A 20,223-nucleotide genomic window follows, 5' to 3' on the forward strand; every position below is an offset into this window, starting at 1 on the left:
ATACATACCTACTTTCAACAGATTTTCTATATTGGCAGTCATTACATGACGGACAATGAAAGACACCAGAGTCAAGTGAAATTTGCTCCTCCATACTGATCGTAAAAATCGTACTAGGAATCTGACAAGAAACCGAATTAAATTAAGATGCACCATGTGCACAGAACTTGCATGCCACATAGTTTCTTTAATTCTTTTGATTTAATTTTTTTCACTTAGTTATGTTTAGCATTGCACATCAAATTAGAGGGTTCTCAGTAAGCTCCTCAGAAGCTCAGAACAGGCGAACTACAGATTTCTTTCAGGTTTCTAGTAGGATATTTGGGAGTTAACCTAAGCCAGGAAAAAAATCCCTTCAATCTACCTACCGACAAGGTGTTTGCTGAATTAGCATGACCCCGATGTCATTGGAGGAGAGCGTCTAAAACATCACAAGAGACTCATATTCTGCCTAAGAATCACATTAAACATCGATGAATTCAATTATAAATTACGTCTACATTATTTTTCATTGCACTTAAATAGTGACTAAATTTTTTCTGTTAAAACAGAAGAAATGATACTGACCTACCTTTGAATCGTCATATTTTTTTTTTATCTTCGTTAGTGGGAGATAAATTTCTTCGGAGGTGGATAAATCCATATTCACGGAGGTAGAAAAAGTTTCAGCTTGGTCACTGGAGTTGGAAGGTTTATAGCAACATTGCTACTAAAAACTGGTAAATTAGCACAGCTTTTGCACACAACGTAACATTTATTGTGCACACAAGCAAAGGAAAGTCTTTTGGTTGGCCAAGATGCAATACTAATATCACAGTTAGGACAGGACTCTGCGATATTATTGTGTTCGCAGCATAAGTTTGCATAAGTTTGTTAGATGATACTCTTAAATTCAATGACCATGTTGACATCATGTGTAAAAAGCTGCATGGCGCTATTTTTGTGTTGAGAGTCCTATCAAGATTTTGCGACATGAATCTGTTAATGGTAGTGTATCATTCTCTTTTCCTATCTCACATACTATATTGTATCAATGCCTGGTCAACTTGCAATAATAAAAAGATCGAGAAATTATTCATAACTCAAAAAAAAGCTATTAGAACTATGCTTAAATTAAAACCTACAGAATCTTGCAAGGAACATTTTAAAAAATTACAAATCTTAACTGTTCCAGCATTGATCATATACTCATCTTTGAAATTATACAACAACAAGAAACTACAGGAATCGAGAGTGGTGCACAACCACAACACCAGAAACAGAACAGAAAGTCTAATCATAAAAATTAATAAAACAGCGGCTCGAGGCCATAACTTTTTCTCTAAACTACCATCAAACATAAGGAAAAAAATTAAAGATGAGCCCCGAAGCCACAATGCCCTGGTCAGACATTATCTAATTGAGGAATGTCCATATTCAATCAACGATTTTTTAAAGGGGACAGGTTGATATCATTGTCTTTTTTTCTTTTTTTTATATATACATATATTTATTCTTGTTTCTTGTTTAGAAAAATTCGACGCATTTGTAGAAGCCATGTGCAAGCCAAAAAACAAATAAAGATATATTATTATAAAAGCTGGCCGGGTGACTTAGAGGCCATCACAAACGAAAAATCACTTGACACTTATCCATCTTCATATTTTAAACTATTATTTCTGTTGAGTGTACCGAGCGACCCAGACCAGACCACCTGCACTATTCTTTTTTTCAGTTATTTTACTTAGGTAGGAGGGAATCGGGGACAGTAGATATGAGAAGGGAATCGATCCCAAGGAATCCGAATTTCATGGTCCAGAAGCCCCCTTGGCTCCTCTTGGGAGACACAAAGGAGGTCCTCATTTCAAAAGTCGAGGTCTTTGTCTAAATTTTGAAATTATTGAATCGCCGCATTCTTATTGAAAGTATCAATATTATCAAAAGTATTGAAATTATCAATAATTTCAAAATTGAAAAATATGTTTTCCATGTAAACAACCCCGAGTAATCCGAATTTGACAGTCCTCTGGCTCCCCGGGGCTTTGCAGTCTGGTACAAGGGAGTCCTTAACTTGTAAATTCAAAAAGATTGAGATATCCCTCCCCCCTAAACCCCATCAGCAAAGCCACGGTAGGGGTACATAGGATCTAAAAAATTTTATTCCGGTCCATTACCGAGGAAAGCATCTCTTTTCTCAAACCTCTACAACAACTAAGCGACCTAACATTTTGAAGAAAGCAGCTCTGTCCCCCAACTTCAGAGGTTCGTCCTTCATGCAAGGTAGGGGTTGGACTTTTCGGTGGCAATTTTGATCACCATTTTCCATAGTTCCTGATTTCGATAGAATAATTTCAAAATTTTCTTGAAAGCTCTAATTTTTAGGTTTCCAAATGACAATATTCTGGAATTGTTGTAGTCGATTCCCCTCTCATTCCTACAGTCCAGGACTTCATCCGATACTAGGTAAGAGCCTGTTGCGGGTGTTCTAAGTCACTCTACGTTTTGACCCCTTTATTGAAAAATATGCACCTCGATTGCAAGATGTAAAAATCTCCAATTCTTCATTTTTTTTTTACCTATTCATTTTTTAAGAAAACGAACTACAGTATCTTCTTGCAATTTTTTGTGAATTTTTCTGGGAACCTAGGAGGAGGAAATTTGTGTTAAATTTCAAAGAAAATTGTTTCCTGGTTTTCTTTCATATAATAAACCGTTGACGGAGACTTTTAACTGTATCAGTGCAAAGCAGTTGGAGTTACGTGTTTTTTGACTGTGTATGTTGGTACCTGTATTCTTTAGCAGATTTTGTATCAAGTCGTTTTGTCTTTTTGTCCATAGGTTATATTTGAAAGAAAGTCTGGAAAGGTACTCCTCTGCGCCAAAAGGAGCCTCCTTCATTTGGATATTATTTACCCTGCTTATAGAAATAAACCAAGAGATTGTCGATCAATAAAAATAAATTAGTGAATAAATCATTGAAATGAAACGAATCCACTTCTAAAAGTCCCTTTTTTTGAGCCGTAATAAAATTGTTTTTTACTCATCAGCCAGCAAGACTGCATTTTGTATCCATCTCCATCCCTTAAAACTGGAAGTAGGTATCCTTTTCCTTCTAAGGTATAGAATTATATCAGTAATAGTAGTGCTAAGTTTATATTTAATAATATAAATAAAATTATTTTCCTCTGCTTTAATTGAGTTGTATGTACCTATAATCGTTTCAAAGTTTAACTTATTTTTTTTACGTGGTTTGGTCTTCCTAATTTACTCTTCACTCGAGCTGATTTTGCAATGCAAGCACAGATGTCAGAGAAAAGAGGCTCCGAGTTTGGTGAAAGTAATACTAGCTATTTGTAAGTTCTTAGACTCAGAAATAAAAGAATGATCGTTTCTCAATTTGAGAGAGTTTGTTTTTTTCCCCCCTCCCTTAAAATAGCCTGTGCCATGGTAATGGCAACCCATCTCTTATGGACTTTGACACTTTAGCTCAAAGACTTAGAGGGCAAGTGGAAAAAGAGTAGTTTTTGTTATTTCAAGAAATGTATGTTTAAAGTTTCAAAATCACGCAGAGCTCTATTGAGGAAAGAAAGTTCAAACTTTGCTCGTTCAAACAAAGATGATAAAAAATTTGATTTTACTTAGTAGTGAATTTTTCGTATGATATATTTTAAGACTAGTTGTATGTGAAATCATTAATATCTCAATTTTTTCAAGAACTGCACTTATCCCACTTTTCTTCCAAGCCTCTCTACTGAAGTACCTAATTTATACTCACTTGTCTAAGTTCATATCAAAATTTTGGAGAAAATCATTCCTCCCTTGCCAGGTTCTGCATAATTTTGGCTTTCAGCAGCTGAACTCCTGTCCCTCCAAATAAAAGGGAAAGAATTCTTGTGCTAGTATCCAGTCCTACACCCGTCATAAAAAATTTAGAGGTCTCAGCATCAGTAACAGGACAAGTGAACTAATTTCTCGTCTAGTGGGCCTTGATTTTTTCCCTCTTTTTCCTAAATTCCAAAAACTGTTCAAGGCGTCATTTGAAAGGAACTTTGCAATAGGTCTTATCTACTTCTCTTATGAGCTTCATCATGGTGCATGTATTATATCAGTGACTACAGATCAAAAATGTGTAACTTTATTGGCTTGTTACTAAATTTGCGATCATGCATGTTTTATGGCTTTGGAAAAAAAATATAATCAATGTATTTCCTTGAAATCCTCTTCGAATATTTTGACTGAGTGAATAAAATTTACTAAAACTTCATTAAGAGGTGTTAATTTGTATTAATTTTTAAAGAAAGATACTTGAAACATGAGCAGGAATTTGCAACATCTCAATCTGAGGAACGGATTTTTTTACTTTAGCCATCAATATCGATATGTTGCAGGCAAATAGTCAAATCAGGTATTTCATCAAATGCCCAAGCAGATAGTCAAATTTTGATGTTTTACCAAGACTCGTGAGTTTTTGACGAGGAATCATCTAGTTTTAATTAATTTGAAAATTGAAAGTAATAATGCATCAAAACTACCAACTTATCTTGTATTTTGCGCTCCGAATGCTCCTCATATATTTTAACTTTCAGAATTTTAAAAAGTCTGTATTATGTGACATGCTGAAAATCCCGAGATGAGAGCTCGTTTAAAGGACTAGATTTAATTTATTTACAATTGTTTGATACTAATTTTTACAAAATCTCCTTATCTACTTGAGAGAATAATTATTTTGTGTAAAATTAGCAAAATAATCGGAATTTCAATCGAAATAAGATTATTTGACTATTTGCCTAGGCATTTAACAAAATGCCTGATTTAGTCAAATGCGACAAGTCCTGCGACAGATACGTATCCTCATGCTGTTACCACCAACAACTTCTAAAGCATGAACTGGAATGCCTCTCTTGCTTTTTCTGCTGGCTTTTAGAAAGCAGAGAGCAATGCGAGCATGGATGGAACCAGGAATTTCTTTTTTGAGGGAGGGCGAGGAGGCAAACTGACCATCCTTCTACGTCCTATCCTTGTTTATAAAATTTAAATAAATCCGTGTGACTATCTACAGGAAAAGGCACATTGATCCAAGAAAAAACTTTCCAATAGGTAGTTGCAAAAGATTGCTCTACCTATCCTATTGGAAAAGTTTTTTCTTGGAACAAGCGTACCGTGCCCCCCCCCCCCGTTATTTCCCACATGGGCGGAACTACTTTTGGAGGGTCAGAAGGACACCTCGTCAAGGGAGGTCTATGTGACAATATAAAAATCATTCCTTCAAGGGGTATGTTGGGTTTTCCCCTGTTCCAAAGAGGGGGTCAGGGCCTCCCGCAGGAAAATGTCGAGAACTTGGGTCGTCTCAGGAACAATTTTTTGCTGTTCTACCAACAAGTATAGAAATCGAATTAAAATTACAAAGGGAGGTGAAAAATATCCCGCAGACTTATTTAGAAAAATCTCATATTTTTCGGGAGGGACTGAGTAGATTCTTGGATTGGGGGGGGGGGGGGCCCCGCTAACCCCCCTCCCCCCTAAATTAGTTCCGCCCATAGTCTCCCATCCTCTTCTCTTCTTTTTCCTAATTGCTGCGTGTCGTGCCTCATCTATCATTACCTACACTGGATTATAACTTATTATTTCATCATGATCTCTGCTTCTCTTCGCATTCGTTTTTCCTAGGCATCACGGGCAGTGAGAAACCTCCTAGAAACGAACATGGCGGTAAGTTAGCGAGCATAAAACCGATTACTATAAAATATGTGAAGAAGGGCGCGCGGAGACTATGACGAAATATCTCGCGGCCGCACGAATTTGAAGCAGAAGTAAATTCTGATTCGCAACCGACCCGACCGAGTGTAATGGCTCGGGGATCCATACAACAAAAAGAACAGCACGAATCACAATCCGATCGGGCCTCGGAGGCCATCCGGATCGAGCCTCCGAGGCTCGACCGGAGAGGACGGTAAAAGGAAATATGAAAAGAGTAAGTCACGGGTTTAAGGGTTTCGAAGTGGCCCGCCGGCCACCCCCGCGCACTCCGTCACATCCGAGAAAGAAAGGAAAAGCTAAACAGTCACCCCAAAGGGGTGAAAACTGGGAAGAACTTACATGTTCTCTAGATCGGGAAACGGTCTTCGGCTAACTAACTGTACGGCCAATCAGGCGTCGTCCACTCCCCCTCCACCAGAGGCGCTGCTCTGGTGAGCGGAGAGTGGACGGAACCCGACTGGCGGTAAATTTGATTTAATAAGCTGTCTGGCCTATTACAACAACCCCACGGCTGCTCATGTTTCCAAGGAACTTGGAGGCAGGAACAGTTGTGTCCCCAACGGAAAAGGACAGACAGACTGGAACGCTAGGAAACGAGAGGGAAAATTACTTTGTTGCTGGACAAAACAAGACAAGAAAAAAAAATTTGGCAACTTTGGAAAGTTGTGACGAGCGAGTGACGGGACGTGACCAGCGAAAACCTATAATCTTTTCGGTTTTTTGGCCTGTATTCAAGTAAAAAGAAACAAGTACATGAACAAATTTAAAATCTGGCCTTTGGCAGATAAGGCAAAGAGAGGTAACAGTAATAAAGACTGGTATCAAAAATACTAATACTAAATGACAAAATATACTAAGTATTCAATGACATAGAAAAAATACAATTTTAATGGGACGGAGTGTGCGTTGGCGCAATGGGTCACATACAGAAAATTTCAAAGAAGGGTAGTTTACACACTGTTGTAGTTAATAGGTACAGCCATGCACTCAAGTTTCCCAGGGAAAAGGCCCGAATTGGGTTTGCGAGTGGGGACTGAGTTATTTGACACTTGTGTTGGCCAGACACAAGGCTGCACAAGCCTCGCTGCTGTCCCTACAGCATATATGAGGAAAACAGGTGCTTAACTCCGAAATTGAAAAAAAATAAAACAAAAAGATACAGACGGGAAGCTGGTCTGTTTTACCAAAATGTTTACTAACTTACTCTGACAGTGACAACTGAACGTTGCACTGTTTTTTCGGTCATAAAAAATAAAAAACAAAGCAGATTACAAGGAGTGTTCGATGCACAGTGTTCCACATTCCCAAATGCGGATACACTGTGGATTCCTGCGATATCAATGAATTGATGGTGATCACCCTGTAAAGATTACATAAAGGACGAGGAATCAACACCTTCTTGGGAAAATCGAGTGCACAGCTGTGTAATCGCGGGATTTTTTAGGTTTGGCAAAGAGTGAAATTTTGAAGACAAATTAAAGGGAAATATTTGAAGAGTCCTGAGAAACTAGCTAAAACTAAATCTAGGTACTAAGGCAATAGGAAAAACACTTAAACACATAGAAAATAGTCACGTTGGGTAGGGGTAACAAATTGCTAACAAATTTAACCAACCCCCTCCCCAACGGAAAAGTAAAAAAAAAAAGGACTGGTTGTCAGTTTTTTTAAAGTATGCGTTTACACCATACTATAGGATGGACGCCGATTGAGATTTATTCGCAGAGAAGGCGGAGGTGGTCAAGATTGTACACACCTTTACAGGTGTTCGTTACCGGGTCAGTTAACTCAAAAGCCTTGTTTCCGACCAACCGCGAGATTACAAAGGGGCCTTCATAGAGTCTAAAGAATTTCTTGACTTCACCGTACAAGGCATTTGACAGATGGTGCGATTTTACCAGAACTTTACTACCAACTTTGAAAGGATGATCGGTTTCAGGTTTGCCCTTGGCGCGTTGTCTCCTCTCCGCGCTCTTAGTTAAATTTTCTTGAACCATGAGAAATTTTTCGGTTTGAGTCAAGGTGCTTTCACATGGAGGAAATCGGACAAATTGTTCTAGGATATTTCGAGGGGACAAATTTTTCATCACCTCAATCGGCGTGAAACCTGTGCTTCCGCTCACACTAGAGTTGAAACAAGACTCAAAGAAGCTCAGATATTTGATCCAATTTCTGTGACTTTCATGGCAGTAAATACGGATAAATGCCCCTAAGGTTCGCATATATCGCTCGACTGGGTTAGATTGTGGATGGTAAACACTGGTGTGGCCAGGTTGAATGTTGAGTTCTTTGAGTCTTGCATCCCAATAGTGCGAGCGAAAGCACGGGCCATGGTCACTTATAACTTTCTCTGGTGTGCCTTCTACTTCAACAAATTTTGTTATAAACTGGCGCGTGGCAACAACAGCAGTTGCGTTGCGTAGTGGGATCAGTCTGACATATTTGGAGAATATGTCAAGGCATACCATAACATGGGTAAAATTTCCAAAGGATTTTGGGAGCGGGCCGTACAAATCAACAGACACCAGCTCCAAGTTTCTTGATGCAAGGACGGGAATCATTGGTACAGAGTGTCTGCCGATTTGCACGGTCTTGCTTTGTTGGCAGTCGAGACAGATTTTGACAAAATTTCTGATTTTTTGTTTCATTTTTGGAAAAATGACACGTTCCTTGAGATAATTGTGTACCTTGCCTGATCCAAGATGGCCAAGAAAGGAGTGAGTTAGGGAGATTACTTCTGTTTCAATGCATGCTGGTATACATAACATAAATTTTGGTGCATGTTTGTAACGGTAAAACAGAGCTTTGTCATGGATAATATAGAGTGAGTGCATTGCACTGTTGGGATTCTCTCTGAGTTCTTGCATTATTTTGCCATATCTCGGGTCAGCCAAGGTAAGTTCGGTAATCTTACTTAAAATATCTGACTTAAGGTCAGGGGAAAAAACTGTTGTTCTATACACATTAATTTCAAGGTTGTTGGGCGGGAGAGTATGAAAATCTGGGGGATAGCGAGAAAGGGTGTCTATTGCTATGTTTTGTACACCTGCAATAAATTTAACATTGAGATCAAATTCCTGTAAAAATAAGGCCCATCTAGTAAGGCGACCAGAAGACAGATGGCACTGTTTTAAAAAAGTTAGGGCATGGTGGTCAGTCTCTACAATGGTAGTGGAATAGCCAAGAATAAATTGGCGCCACTTTTGACAGCAAGCAACAATACTGAGGAGTTCAAGCTCTGTCGTGGTGTAATGTCGTTCACTTTGTGTTAGAGAGCGGCTGTAGAAGGCAATCGGCCTTCGATTTTCATCATTATCAAATTGGTAAAGTTCGCCAGATACTGCATTTAGGCTACTATCACAATTTATATTATACGGTTTTGAGGTATCAGGGTAAGCTAGAACAACGTTTTCAGCAAAAGTTGTTTTTAATACTTCAAAGGCTGCCTCTTCTTCTTCGCCCCACTTCCATTTGACATCCTTGCGGAGCAAATGCAGCAAAGGGCTGACTAACTCAGAGTAATCATTGTGGAATTTTCTGTAAAAATTTAGGAAACCTAAGAATGCTTGGAGTGATTTAACGTTGCGAGGACGAGGGTAAAGAGTAATGGCTTCAAGTTTTTTAGGATCTTTCCTGATACCTGCTTCAGACAATAAAAAACCTAAGAAATCCGTTTCCGGTTCAAGAAAACCACATTTTGGAAACTTGAATGTCATTCCAGCAGCTATTGTAGATATAAAGACAATACCAAGATGTTGGAGGTGTAATTGAAAAGTTTCAGAGACAATTTTTATGTCATCTACATATTTACTTAAAAAGGATGCTGTTTCAGGGCCTAGAACTGTGTCTAGGGCTTTCATAAATATCTGCATGCTTACACATAATCCAAAAGGAAGAACACAGAATCTATAGTTTTTTCCTTCAAAATTAAAGCTAGTCGGGTCACGACTTTCCTTATCCAGCGCTATTTGCCAGAATGACGCAGTATAATCTAAAGTGGAGATACATTTTGGATTATTGAAACGTGAGAGTATGACCTCAATTGACTCAGGGCACTCAGCATCAGATATTAATTTTGTATTCAACATACGTGCATCGAGGCAAACTCGGACATCTCCATCTTTTTTACCAACAGGGACGATAGGATTCGAGTAAGGACCACTAGAGCGCTCAATGATACCAAGGTCAAGCATTCTTTGAATTTCACTTCTCACTGCTCCTAATTTTGATAAAGGAATGGGGTACGAACGTTTAATGAAAGAATCGGAGTCTTTAAATCTGAGGTGAGCCACATAAGTTTTGCACAACCCAGGTTTGATGGAAAATGCCTCACGATATGAATAGAGTAGTTTAATCAATGCTAATTTTTCTTCAGTACTCCGTTTGAGTAAACCAATTTTTGTGTTTATTTCATCATAAGAGGGATGTACTCCTTGAACTTGTGTTGGAAAACAGTTAATTGATGTCTTAAGGTTTGCACAGAGCTCTCCAGCAGTGCTCACTCGAATCTCTGAGCTGGACAAGGCCTCAAAAGAATCAATGACAGTAATTCGGCGTACAGTTACCTGGAGTTGGTTTGCTTGTTTTCGAGTGATCTGAGTATCCCGAATCAGTCGAGAGAGTTCATATGACAGGACGTGTTTTCCTGTCTCGTTTAGGTGCAGTCCACGTTTGGTAAAATGCTGCTTATGGATATAGTCAGATGATTTTAAAAACTTAATATTAGAATGTTTTGTAAGTTCCTTTCTGAGATGGAGATTTATAGGTGAGCAAATATCCCGGTTATTCCTAAAATCTCTACGTTGGAATATTTCACAAATAATAATTGGATTTTCTAGAGCAGTAAGAGGGGTTACATCAAACTCATTTTTTATTTCTGCTATTGTTTTACTTTCTGATAAATTATTGGAGCCAGCCATGACAATTAATATATCATCTTCATTGAATTGAAGATTTTTTGATGTTATATTGTGAATGACTGTATTGAATGGATCTCCAGGATTGACAAAAATTTGGAGGTCGATTGAGCTTGGCAACAATGCTCGGAGATGGTTGTACAATTCTCTACCATGACTATCAGCAATGATAACAACTTTCTTGTTCAGGATATAGCAGTTATGAACTGCAGGACCTACAATCTCACAAGGCGAAGACTCCATTCGTTTTTTACTAAAATTATCAAAAGGTACTTTCACGGCGCCGTCAAGCAGTTCAAGAGAGTCAGCCTGCATATCCAATTTTGCACCAAATTTTTGAAAAAAATCAATGCCTAGGATGAAGTTCGAATTAATATTAGGTATGATTAGAGCCGGAAAGCGAAATACTTTGCCACCGATACTGATGTCAAGGAGAGTTTGTTTTGTTACTTTTGTGGATTTAATACCTGTAACACCTTTAATGCACAAATTAGTAACAGGAAGTACTGGAAGGTCAGCATCAGTTGCTTCTGATACTAGGTCGAAAAATACCTTACTCATTAATGTAATTTCACTTCCTGTATCTGCAAGGGCAAGACATTGATACCCGTTTATTAAGCATTGAATGAAAGGAGAAGTAGCTTTCTTAGGTTTATCAAAGGTGGGTTCCTCATAGAGGAGGAAGTGATCCTCGTCCTTGAGAACAGTATGCGACAGCAGGGTACGGCTGGATAAAAGTTCGTTTGCTTCTAGCAACGACATAAATTCATCAGTAGCAGTTTTAAAATCGTATGGGCACAAAAGACTGTTGTGGTGAAAATGTTGTTTCTCAGTGCATAGTGATGTAGGCAATGTAAATATAAAATTGGAGAAACAAAGTGTGGAAAATAAATATTGATTGACTTGGTTTATGATATTGTTAGGCACATTCAGGGTTCCATCATGAGTAAATTGGCACCAAAATAAAGGTTTGAGTTCAGCGAATTTAAGTATGTAAGACGAGAACAAAGAATTAAATATTCTAGCAAGAGCCTTGTCAGAGAGGCTTGGAGCATCAACGTACTTATTTTGAGACAAAGGAAGACCCAGTTCTTTAAAAATCCAGTAGGCAGAAGGCCAAATAATAATGAAATGGAATTCTTGGGGTTCAGGCATGGTCTCAATCCTTCTCATCAGAACCTCCAAACCAGATGCAGTGACAGAAGGCAGCTGTGACACTTTTGGTAATTTTGAAACTAATTCTGGTGGGAGTTGCGAAATTTGAAATGGGGCACAGAATAAGGCAAAGGTAGATTTTTTAGAATTTACGGTGGAGAAAGTCAAATGATAAATATAGAAATATTGGCAGGATCCAATGTTTTCCGGGTCGGCAAAGCAAACATTAGAATTTGTGGGAGCTGAGTTGTCTGCCAAACTGCCATCACAGCTCACATCTAGTTTAAAGGCTCTGACCGGAAGGACTGAGAACCATTATCAACATTAAACTCTGTAGTTTTAACATTTTTATGAGCAAAGGTGTTACTATTCCCGGTGGGCTGTTGAAATTTCGGCGATTGATGGCTTGCAGAGCCGCTTGGTTTTTGCCGCGAGCCGAGCTGATCAAAGCCGCGTAAAATTCTCAACACGTCATCAATGGTGCTAGCTTTAGCCAGCATTATTGCTGAACAAACATCATAAGGAAGCTGGTTTACAATAGGTGCTATAACATAAGGCTCAGGTGCTGGAACATCGAGGTACTGCATATTTCTCACTCGAGAAAGGAAGTAATTAGATAAATTGCCATAGGTCGGGGCAGGTTGATTCGATGAGACAAACGTGTCAAATACAGAACTCTGAATTTCAGGTCCCCAAAAAAATTGGAGGAACTCGGATTTAAAATCCTCAAAGGATGTAAATTTATTTCGGTTTTGGTTGACCTTAAACCACTCTCGCGCACTGCCCCTGAACAGTCTCCCAACTTCGAATAATTTGGTTTGGTCAGATTTGCGTGAAGAACTGTAGTAGGCATCAAGCTCACTCACAAATTCTTTTGGATGGATACCCTCAAGCGTTCCATTAAAATTTGGCAGGTCTTTAAATTTAATGGAATCGTTATGACATGGTGCTACAGTTGTACAATTTTCTCGGTGCGGAGACTGCTCAGGCGCAGCGCCCGAGAACGGCTTAGGCGGGTTTGTTGGTTCTGACATTTTGCTATCAAGCTGTTCTTGAACCAATAAGGGAACTTCGCTCTTAATTTCCTCAAAAGCCTGGGTAACAGTGGTCTGGAGCTGAGCCATCTGTTCAGTTATTTGCAGCATCATTCTTTGCTGGTCTGCAATCTGAGTTTGCAGATAATCATCCGCGGGACGCACGACAATACCAGAATTAAGATCATCACAATTACGCAGATGCTGGTTAGTAGAGGGAGGGTCGGTATGGAAGCGATTAGAGACTGGGTGGGTTGCCGTTATTACTTCTATCACAGGAGACGGTGACATTTGGTGAGGCGGTCTTCTAACAAAAACATTTGGTGATAGCGGTCTTGGGGGTGCCTCAGGTACAGAACGAAATGAATTAGTGGAGTGATCAGAATGAAGTGAAACTCTACTGTCAGAAAGGTTTTGATTCAAATTACCCCTCATGCCTCTACCTCTAGGTCTACGAGATCCTCTACCTCTCGCTCTACCAGAGCCTCCTCTACTAACAGCATTTTCAACCGAAGGGTGGAAATTTCCGCCGTAGCGAGTACGTCTAGGACTAGAGTTTTGCGACATCACGTAACAAAATACAAATAAAAAGAGTTCTAAATGAAAGGGAGTAGATTTCTCACAATTACTACTTTTCCGGGTACGAAGAAACAGGAACAGGTTCTGAAAAGAAGCAGAAGCGACGAATTAGAGATGTGTAGATAAGGTGAGAAGTTGCTAGAATCAGACATAGGTCCATAATCCAGGTAGTTTGAGTAGTCAGGGAACCACAAGAGAGAGAGTGAGTGCCAAGTCCTTTATCAGCTGTCCACCCACGTTGGGATCGAGGAGGTCTCCGTGGTGACCCGCTTCCTCACCTCGTCCAAATAATGTAGAACAGGAAACATCATTGTGATGGCAGGAACATGGTAACCTTTAGACGTTAACCGTTAGCACTAGGTTGGCATTAGAAAATTATCAGGAATTTTCGAAGAGGAAAAAAAAATTTTCCTTTGAGCAATAATTTAGAAGGTTAAAAAAACTGTCCGCAGAATAACAGGATAAAAAAATTGTCCGCATAATTTCAGGATAGAAAATTTGCATCATCACTGATAATAATAACACTTGTTGGGTTACCGTCTCTGGTTACTGTTTACCGTGGTTTGTAGGTTAGGTTCGTTGGTGGCGAGCTGGTGCTGATGGATGATGGCCATGGTGTGTCTAGATGGTAGTCCGCGGAGTAATACAACGCACAACAAAAAAATGGCGGCGGATCGGGACTATTTCACTACCTCGTGGATCGGATTAGAATGGGCGGAAAAAGTCAAGCAATAATCAAACATGACAACGAAATAAGAATAAGATAGAATAGATTATGAAACACTAATAACGAATACAGGAGCACTTCAAACATTTCCACTAGTTAGGTACGAGAGTACAAGATTACATTGTGGAGGACGCGTACCCGCGCACGCCACGTTTTTCGTTTCGGTTCGAAACACTTAAAGATGGATATCAAAGATATCCTCTTTGAAGCCACTAGTTGGGACGCCAGTTGTAATGGCTCGGGGATCCATACAACAAAGAGAACAGCACGAATCACAATCCGATCGGGCCTCGGAGGCCATCCGGATCGAGCCTCCGAGGCTCGACCGGAGAGGACGGTAAAAGGAAATATGAAAAGAGTAAGTCACGGGTTTAAGGGTTTCGAAGTGGCCCGCCGGCCACCCCCGCGCACTCCGTCACATCCGAGAAAGAAAGGAAAAGCTAAACAATCACCCCAAAGGGGTGAAAACTGGAAAGAACTTACATGTTCTCTAGATCGGGAACAGGTCTTCGGCTAACTAACTGTACGGCCAATCAGGCGTCGTCCACTCCCCCTCCACCAGAGGCGCTGCTCTGGTGAGCGGAGAGTGGACGGAACCCGACTGGCGGTAAATTTGATTTAATAAGCTGTCTGGCCTATTACACGAGTAGCCAGCCGACCGGGCCCTTGCACGGGGCGGCCTTGCGGCCGACGAGGAGAAGGGGAGGAGAGAGAAATGCGTGCGACCGTTCCGTTCAAGCCGCGCTGATTGTGAGTGACATGAGTGACGAACTGCCGACTGACAAAGACAGCTGCGGAGCAGTCTGTCGCAGTCCCACTTTGACCGCTAGCGCGACGTGGTGGCAGAACGCCGAACATTTTTCTGAAGATCCACCTTAACACACCGATTGTTATCTGGTCCAATCCAGTTCAGGTGTTATCTCGTCCCATCAAACGTGTTTTGGCGGATTGGCGTCGGCTATGATGATTATTTCCGACGATGGAACGACTCCTCTTACAAAATGTTCATCTGTGCCGTAGTATCGTTTTTGAAGCGGGAAGCTTAAAAAAACGCAAATTTCTTACGCAGATTGTGAAGTTATGAGTGCATTTCAGACTTTGCCGATGCGCTCATCGCGATTTTTGAGGCATTATCTATAAGAAACAACTCTTAATTTGCTCTAGCAAAAGTTTGCAACAGGCCCATTGCCACAAACTCGGGGTGCTGTGTGGCTAAATGAAACAAGAAAAATTAGTGTGGCTAAATGCAACAAAAATTGTTACAGTTAGCCACAGTCTTTGGAATGGCCTACCAAATTCAGCAAAAAAAATTGTTATTTATCCTCCCATTCTTATTTTACTGCAGTGTAAGTGATTTTATTGAAGATCTGGAATAGATTAAAAAGTATAAACAACCATTCGCATGTATTGAAAACAATTTTTTTTAAAAATAATTTTACCAACCTCCACTAGTGACCAATGTAATACTGATTCTACTTTTTGCTGAAATACATGAAAATCTACTAATAGGAAAATATCCGAAGGAATTATTGACTACATGCATCCAGCTCTCCTTACTTAGATTAGGTCATTAGGTAAGGTTAGGCTAGGTTAGGTTAGGTTAGGTTAGGTTAGGTTAGGTTAGGTAAGGTAAGGTTAGGTTAGGTTAGGTTAGGTTAGGTTAGGTTAGGTTAGGTTAGGTCAAGTTCGTTTCGATTAGGTCCGGTTATGCTGCAATGCAGATACTTGGTTTTATCCTTTGGCCATGTGACTAACTGCAACATAATTTGTTGCACTTTGCCACGTTTGCCAATCTAATTTTTCTTGTTTCGTTTAGCCACATAGCACCTAAAATCTGTGGCAAGATGCAACATTTTTTGTTGCATTTTGCCACGTGGCTAAATGAGCTGTGGCTAAATGGAACGTAATCCCCTAGCGCCTTGAAAAGTGGTTAAAAGTAATTTTTAAGGCCAGAAATGGAAAGTACGCGAAAAATTACATAGAATAACATATAACGGGTGACATCAAAACGAAGATTTGGCGAGGAACAGCCGCGGAAATAGCGCACGCCAGCCGCTCAACTCCCCCACTTCCCCCCCCCCCCCCCCTCGTATCACCGAAACCACTTTTCAACTCAAGCTGAAATTTTTACCAGAGACTTAGGGCATCATATGCAACAATTTGGCGCAATTCTCGTTTGCAAAATCGAGGGCCTAAAAAGGGGCGAATTTCGACCCATTTTTAACAAGGCTCTTTGCCAGAGGCACGGTGCTTCTGTCTGTCTCTGAAACGAACTCCTTAGCTCAAAAAATGCTTTCAAAGTTGAGGCCGCGATGGAGGGATCTAATGGACCTTTTACCATTAGTCAAAATGACCTCAATTCACGCACTCTTACTACCATTTCGCAGCTCTCGGTTTTTTGCTTATTGGGAAAATTTTGCTATATTCTCAGTAAATTATTCGATTTAAATAGTGAATTTTTGAAAAAACCTACACATCAAAAACCTGGCCTTCATTGTGCTGTTTGGGGACATGGGAGTGCTGAGTAGCTGAGTGGATGATCTCGAAAATTTATGAACTAATCAATTGGGAACCCCATTTATGTGCGTTGAGAGTGAACTATCGGCCAGTGTATTTCTATATCGATGCATAAACCCGAGGAAGTTAAATCATACTGTAGCACCCTTCAAAATAATAAGTTGAAAGAACAGTCGTCCTTTATGCCCGGACTCTCCAGAGTGTAAACTAAAATTTTTTTGTCCCTTTTATCCTTTCTCGCTCCGGATCTCCTTATTTGTACTTAGATGTCTAGACTATGCACTTTTCAAGCTTTACGAAGCTCATCTTCAGGTAATCATTTTCCATATTCATTTGAAAGGTTTCGTTTGTTTTACAAATTTTGCGTTTCACACTGTGACGAGCGGTCAAGTAATCCGTCCAAAAATGTTTAAGGACCTGAAGATGAGCTTGGCAAAGGTTGAAATGCGCAACGTCTAGACATCTAAGTACAGATAAAGAGATCAGGAACAAGAAAGGAAAACAGGCACATACACCATTGTCCGATAAAGTATAAGCGGGCGCCATCCAATTCCCTCCCCCGATTCCCTCCCGAAACCGATTCCCTCACCCGATTCCCTCCCAAGACCGATTCCCTCATGCGGCCGGAACCGATTTCCGATTCCCTCCCGGCTTTGAAGTAAATTGAAAATATGTGGCAACGTCGCAACAATTGATCAAGTAGTAAGACGAAATAATCAAGATCCAAAATAAACTCACCATTCCCAGATACACCTGATACAGCGCCATTTCTCGTAAGAGTAGAAGAGTAGGTGGTAGAAGTTGTAGAAGTTTGCAAGTACCTTAAACGGGTGCACAGAGTCCGTCGCGTCAAAAAAAATAAGACCCAAAAAAAAAAAAATTATCACAAGAAAACATTTGGCGAATTTCTATGAGACACCGTGCGAATGAAGTAGAACAAGGCTTCATCGTTGTAGTTTTCGAGAAGTTCGGATATATTTTTTTCGAGAGCAGCAATTTTTTTGGCAGTTTTTGATCTGGGTTTTGCCACTGACTGATTTGCGGAATTTATTAAAATTTTGCTGTCGCGTAAAATTCTCTTCAGCACGGCAACGAAACTCGGAAAATCGGGATGAGCTTTGTAATAAAAGGAGTTGTACCGCGCGTGAAAGTGGTATCAGGTGTATCTGGGAATGGTGAGTTTATTTTGGATCTTGATTATTTCGTCTTACTACTTGATCAATTGTTGCGACGTTGCCACATATTTTCAATTTACTTCAAAGCCGGGAGGGAATCGGAAATCGGTTCCGGCCGCATGAGGGAATCGGTCTTGGGAGGGAATCGGTTTCGGGAGGGAATCGGGGGAGGGAATTGGATGGCGCCCGTATAAGCATGTTTAACCGAAAGCTCTTTAATAGACTTCATTCAAATACCTTCTCAAGGCCTAGACCGGTCACAGATAGAGAATTCGCCTCCAACGATGTAGGCATTGCGTGAGTTACAACCTGTGATAGTAAAAAGAAACTGTTAGAATTTTATGTGTGGTCATTAGATTGCAAGTTCTATTTCCAAGTAGAAAAATTGTCTACGCATTTGTTCTTTGTCTTCCTATCTCAATATCTTGGCGGCATAATGCCAGTGTTAAGTAAACATCATGAACCGTTATGAAGTATCGCTCCTTGCATCAAAGAGGAAGGCTAGCGAATTTTTTTCACGTCGCATTGGTATTTTTTTATGATGGCTTAAATATGTGCTGCTTAAATATGGAACAATCAGAATTATTTCTAAACAACTTGCACTTCCAAAGGCACCTTCATGGCGGAAACTACATCCATAAGACTTCCTCGTCGATCTCTTTTCACCGTTCGATTTACCTTTCTCCGTGTTAAGTGATAAAAAGATTCCATCAACTAAGCGTGCCTAGACGCATTTATCTCAGGTGATTTAAATCACTATATGTTTAATTACAGTTATCTTGAATTATTTTAACAAAAAAATTAATTTACAAATACTCACGCAAAAAAGTGCTAGGAATACAAATAATTTTGGGAACATCTTCGCGTTCAACAAATGCAGATTTATCGCACTGCGGCTCACTGTTTCAACTTCAGTTTATTGTTTATAAGATTCGCCCGTATGAGGGCTTGGCCTTAGTGCCTAGCACAAACAGCCACTGACAAGTTAAACTTCAGTTTACATTTCGTACCCCAAAAAAATTACAATTTGTATTTGTTCTCATACCTATTGCAAATCCACAATTACACACGTGTGCCACGACACATGTGTGCCATCTGAAATCACACGCTCTTTTTAACCATTCGGCTGGGTAACTGCCATTTTTCATCTATCACAAACATATCCAAGGTGAAAATTTCAGACGAAGAATCTCGGTTTGCGACGTTGTAGACTTCCTGTCATACTTTTTTTTTTAAATGGAAAACTGCTCAACGTCAATTCTTGAAAAATTACGTGTTTTTTATTCTTTGATGTGCGAAATAAACTCTGTGAAACTTCCGAGGAATGAAATTGATTTGTTCTCTGTCAAAAAATTAAAATGGATGCGAAGATTTACAAACAGCGCAAACGAGATACGTGATCTGGAAGTTTCGACGTCACAATATATTTTCTCTGGAGTCTCATCCCCGTTTTGATATCACTAATATTGACACAAGTGCGCGTCTGTGGAAGTGAGGGAATCATCACGCGCGTGACTTATGTATTTACTTACTCGTAGATGCCCAGGCGAGAGTTGATTAATCATTGCAGACGTAGTAGGATCGAGTTTGGTCGTTGAAGTTTGCCTTGAATTTGGCTGGATAGGCAAGGACACACGCCGGAAAGCGCGGGTACTTGTCTATACGAAAAATACAAAATCTCAATCCGAATGTTGATGAATGTTGAAAATGAGGTAATTCATGTAAATTTTACGGGAAAATGCAGAAACCTTCGCACATCGTCATCTCCCCGGGCTGATGGCGATGTGCCCAGGCAGATCCGGAAGTTTTTACCAACTTTTGAACCGATCCCGAAATGAATGATTGCAACATGTGCTTCTTTGGAACGCTAGCCACTTGCATGCATACATGGCCATACCCTAACTCGCAGGCAAATACACAAATCAGGACTTTAATCAAACACCCGGGGATAAGGGCAAATAATCTTGAAAGTTTGAAAACAATTTTGGTTTTTCCGGAGTAATCTTGAGTTTTGAGCGTTTGAACTGTAAAAATTCATCAACTTCATGAACTGCTCTTGAATTTCCTTCATAGAATTCCTCTCATTTGTTTTAACCATCAAAATTTGAAAAATTCTGCATTTTAAGACACGAAGTAAATTGAGATAAATGTTAGTTTTAGGGCTGAAGACTATTATGGATACCTCTTCATCATGCATAGTTGTATAGTGAATTATTTCTTACTTTAATAAATCATTTTTTTGTCTGAAGAATTGGCAAGCAATCCAGAACTTGAATCCAAGTGAGATTATTTGACTATTTGTTGATATCAAAAACACAGGAGAAAAAGTACACAAAAAAATGTTCACATACAAGGCTAAAAAGTACACATGAAAGTCCGAGACGTTT

At 39.8% G+C, this 20,223-nt stretch overlaps 2 protein-coding genes across 2 annotated transcripts in view; one reads left to right on the forward strand and one right to left on the reverse strand.

The window, feature by feature from the left end:
* Positions 1-20,223, forward strand: part of LOC109041614 (uncharacterized) — a 33,435-nt gene that overhangs the window by 10,096 nt on the left and 3,116 nt on the right. The gene's annotated exons all lie outside the window — the stretch shown is intronic.
* Positions 12,165-13,405, reverse strand: LOC140225125 (uncharacterized). The gene is made up of 2 exons (XM_072302806.1): positions 12,352-13,405; positions 12,165-12,292 (listed from the first exon to the last, which is right to left on the reverse strand). Exons 1-2 carry the CDS (start codon positions 13,403-13,405, stop codon positions 12,288-12,290), a joined length of 1,059 nt encoding a protein of 352 aa, XP_072158907.1. The 3' UTR covers positions 12,165-12,287.

This window comes from Bemisia tabaci, chromosome 7 (genome assembly GCF_918797505.1).
Source record: "Bemisia tabaci chromosome 7, PGI_BMITA_v3".
Classification (NCBI taxonomy): Eukaryota; Metazoa; Arthropoda; class Insecta; order Hemiptera; family Aleyrodidae; genus Bemisia; species Bemisia tabaci.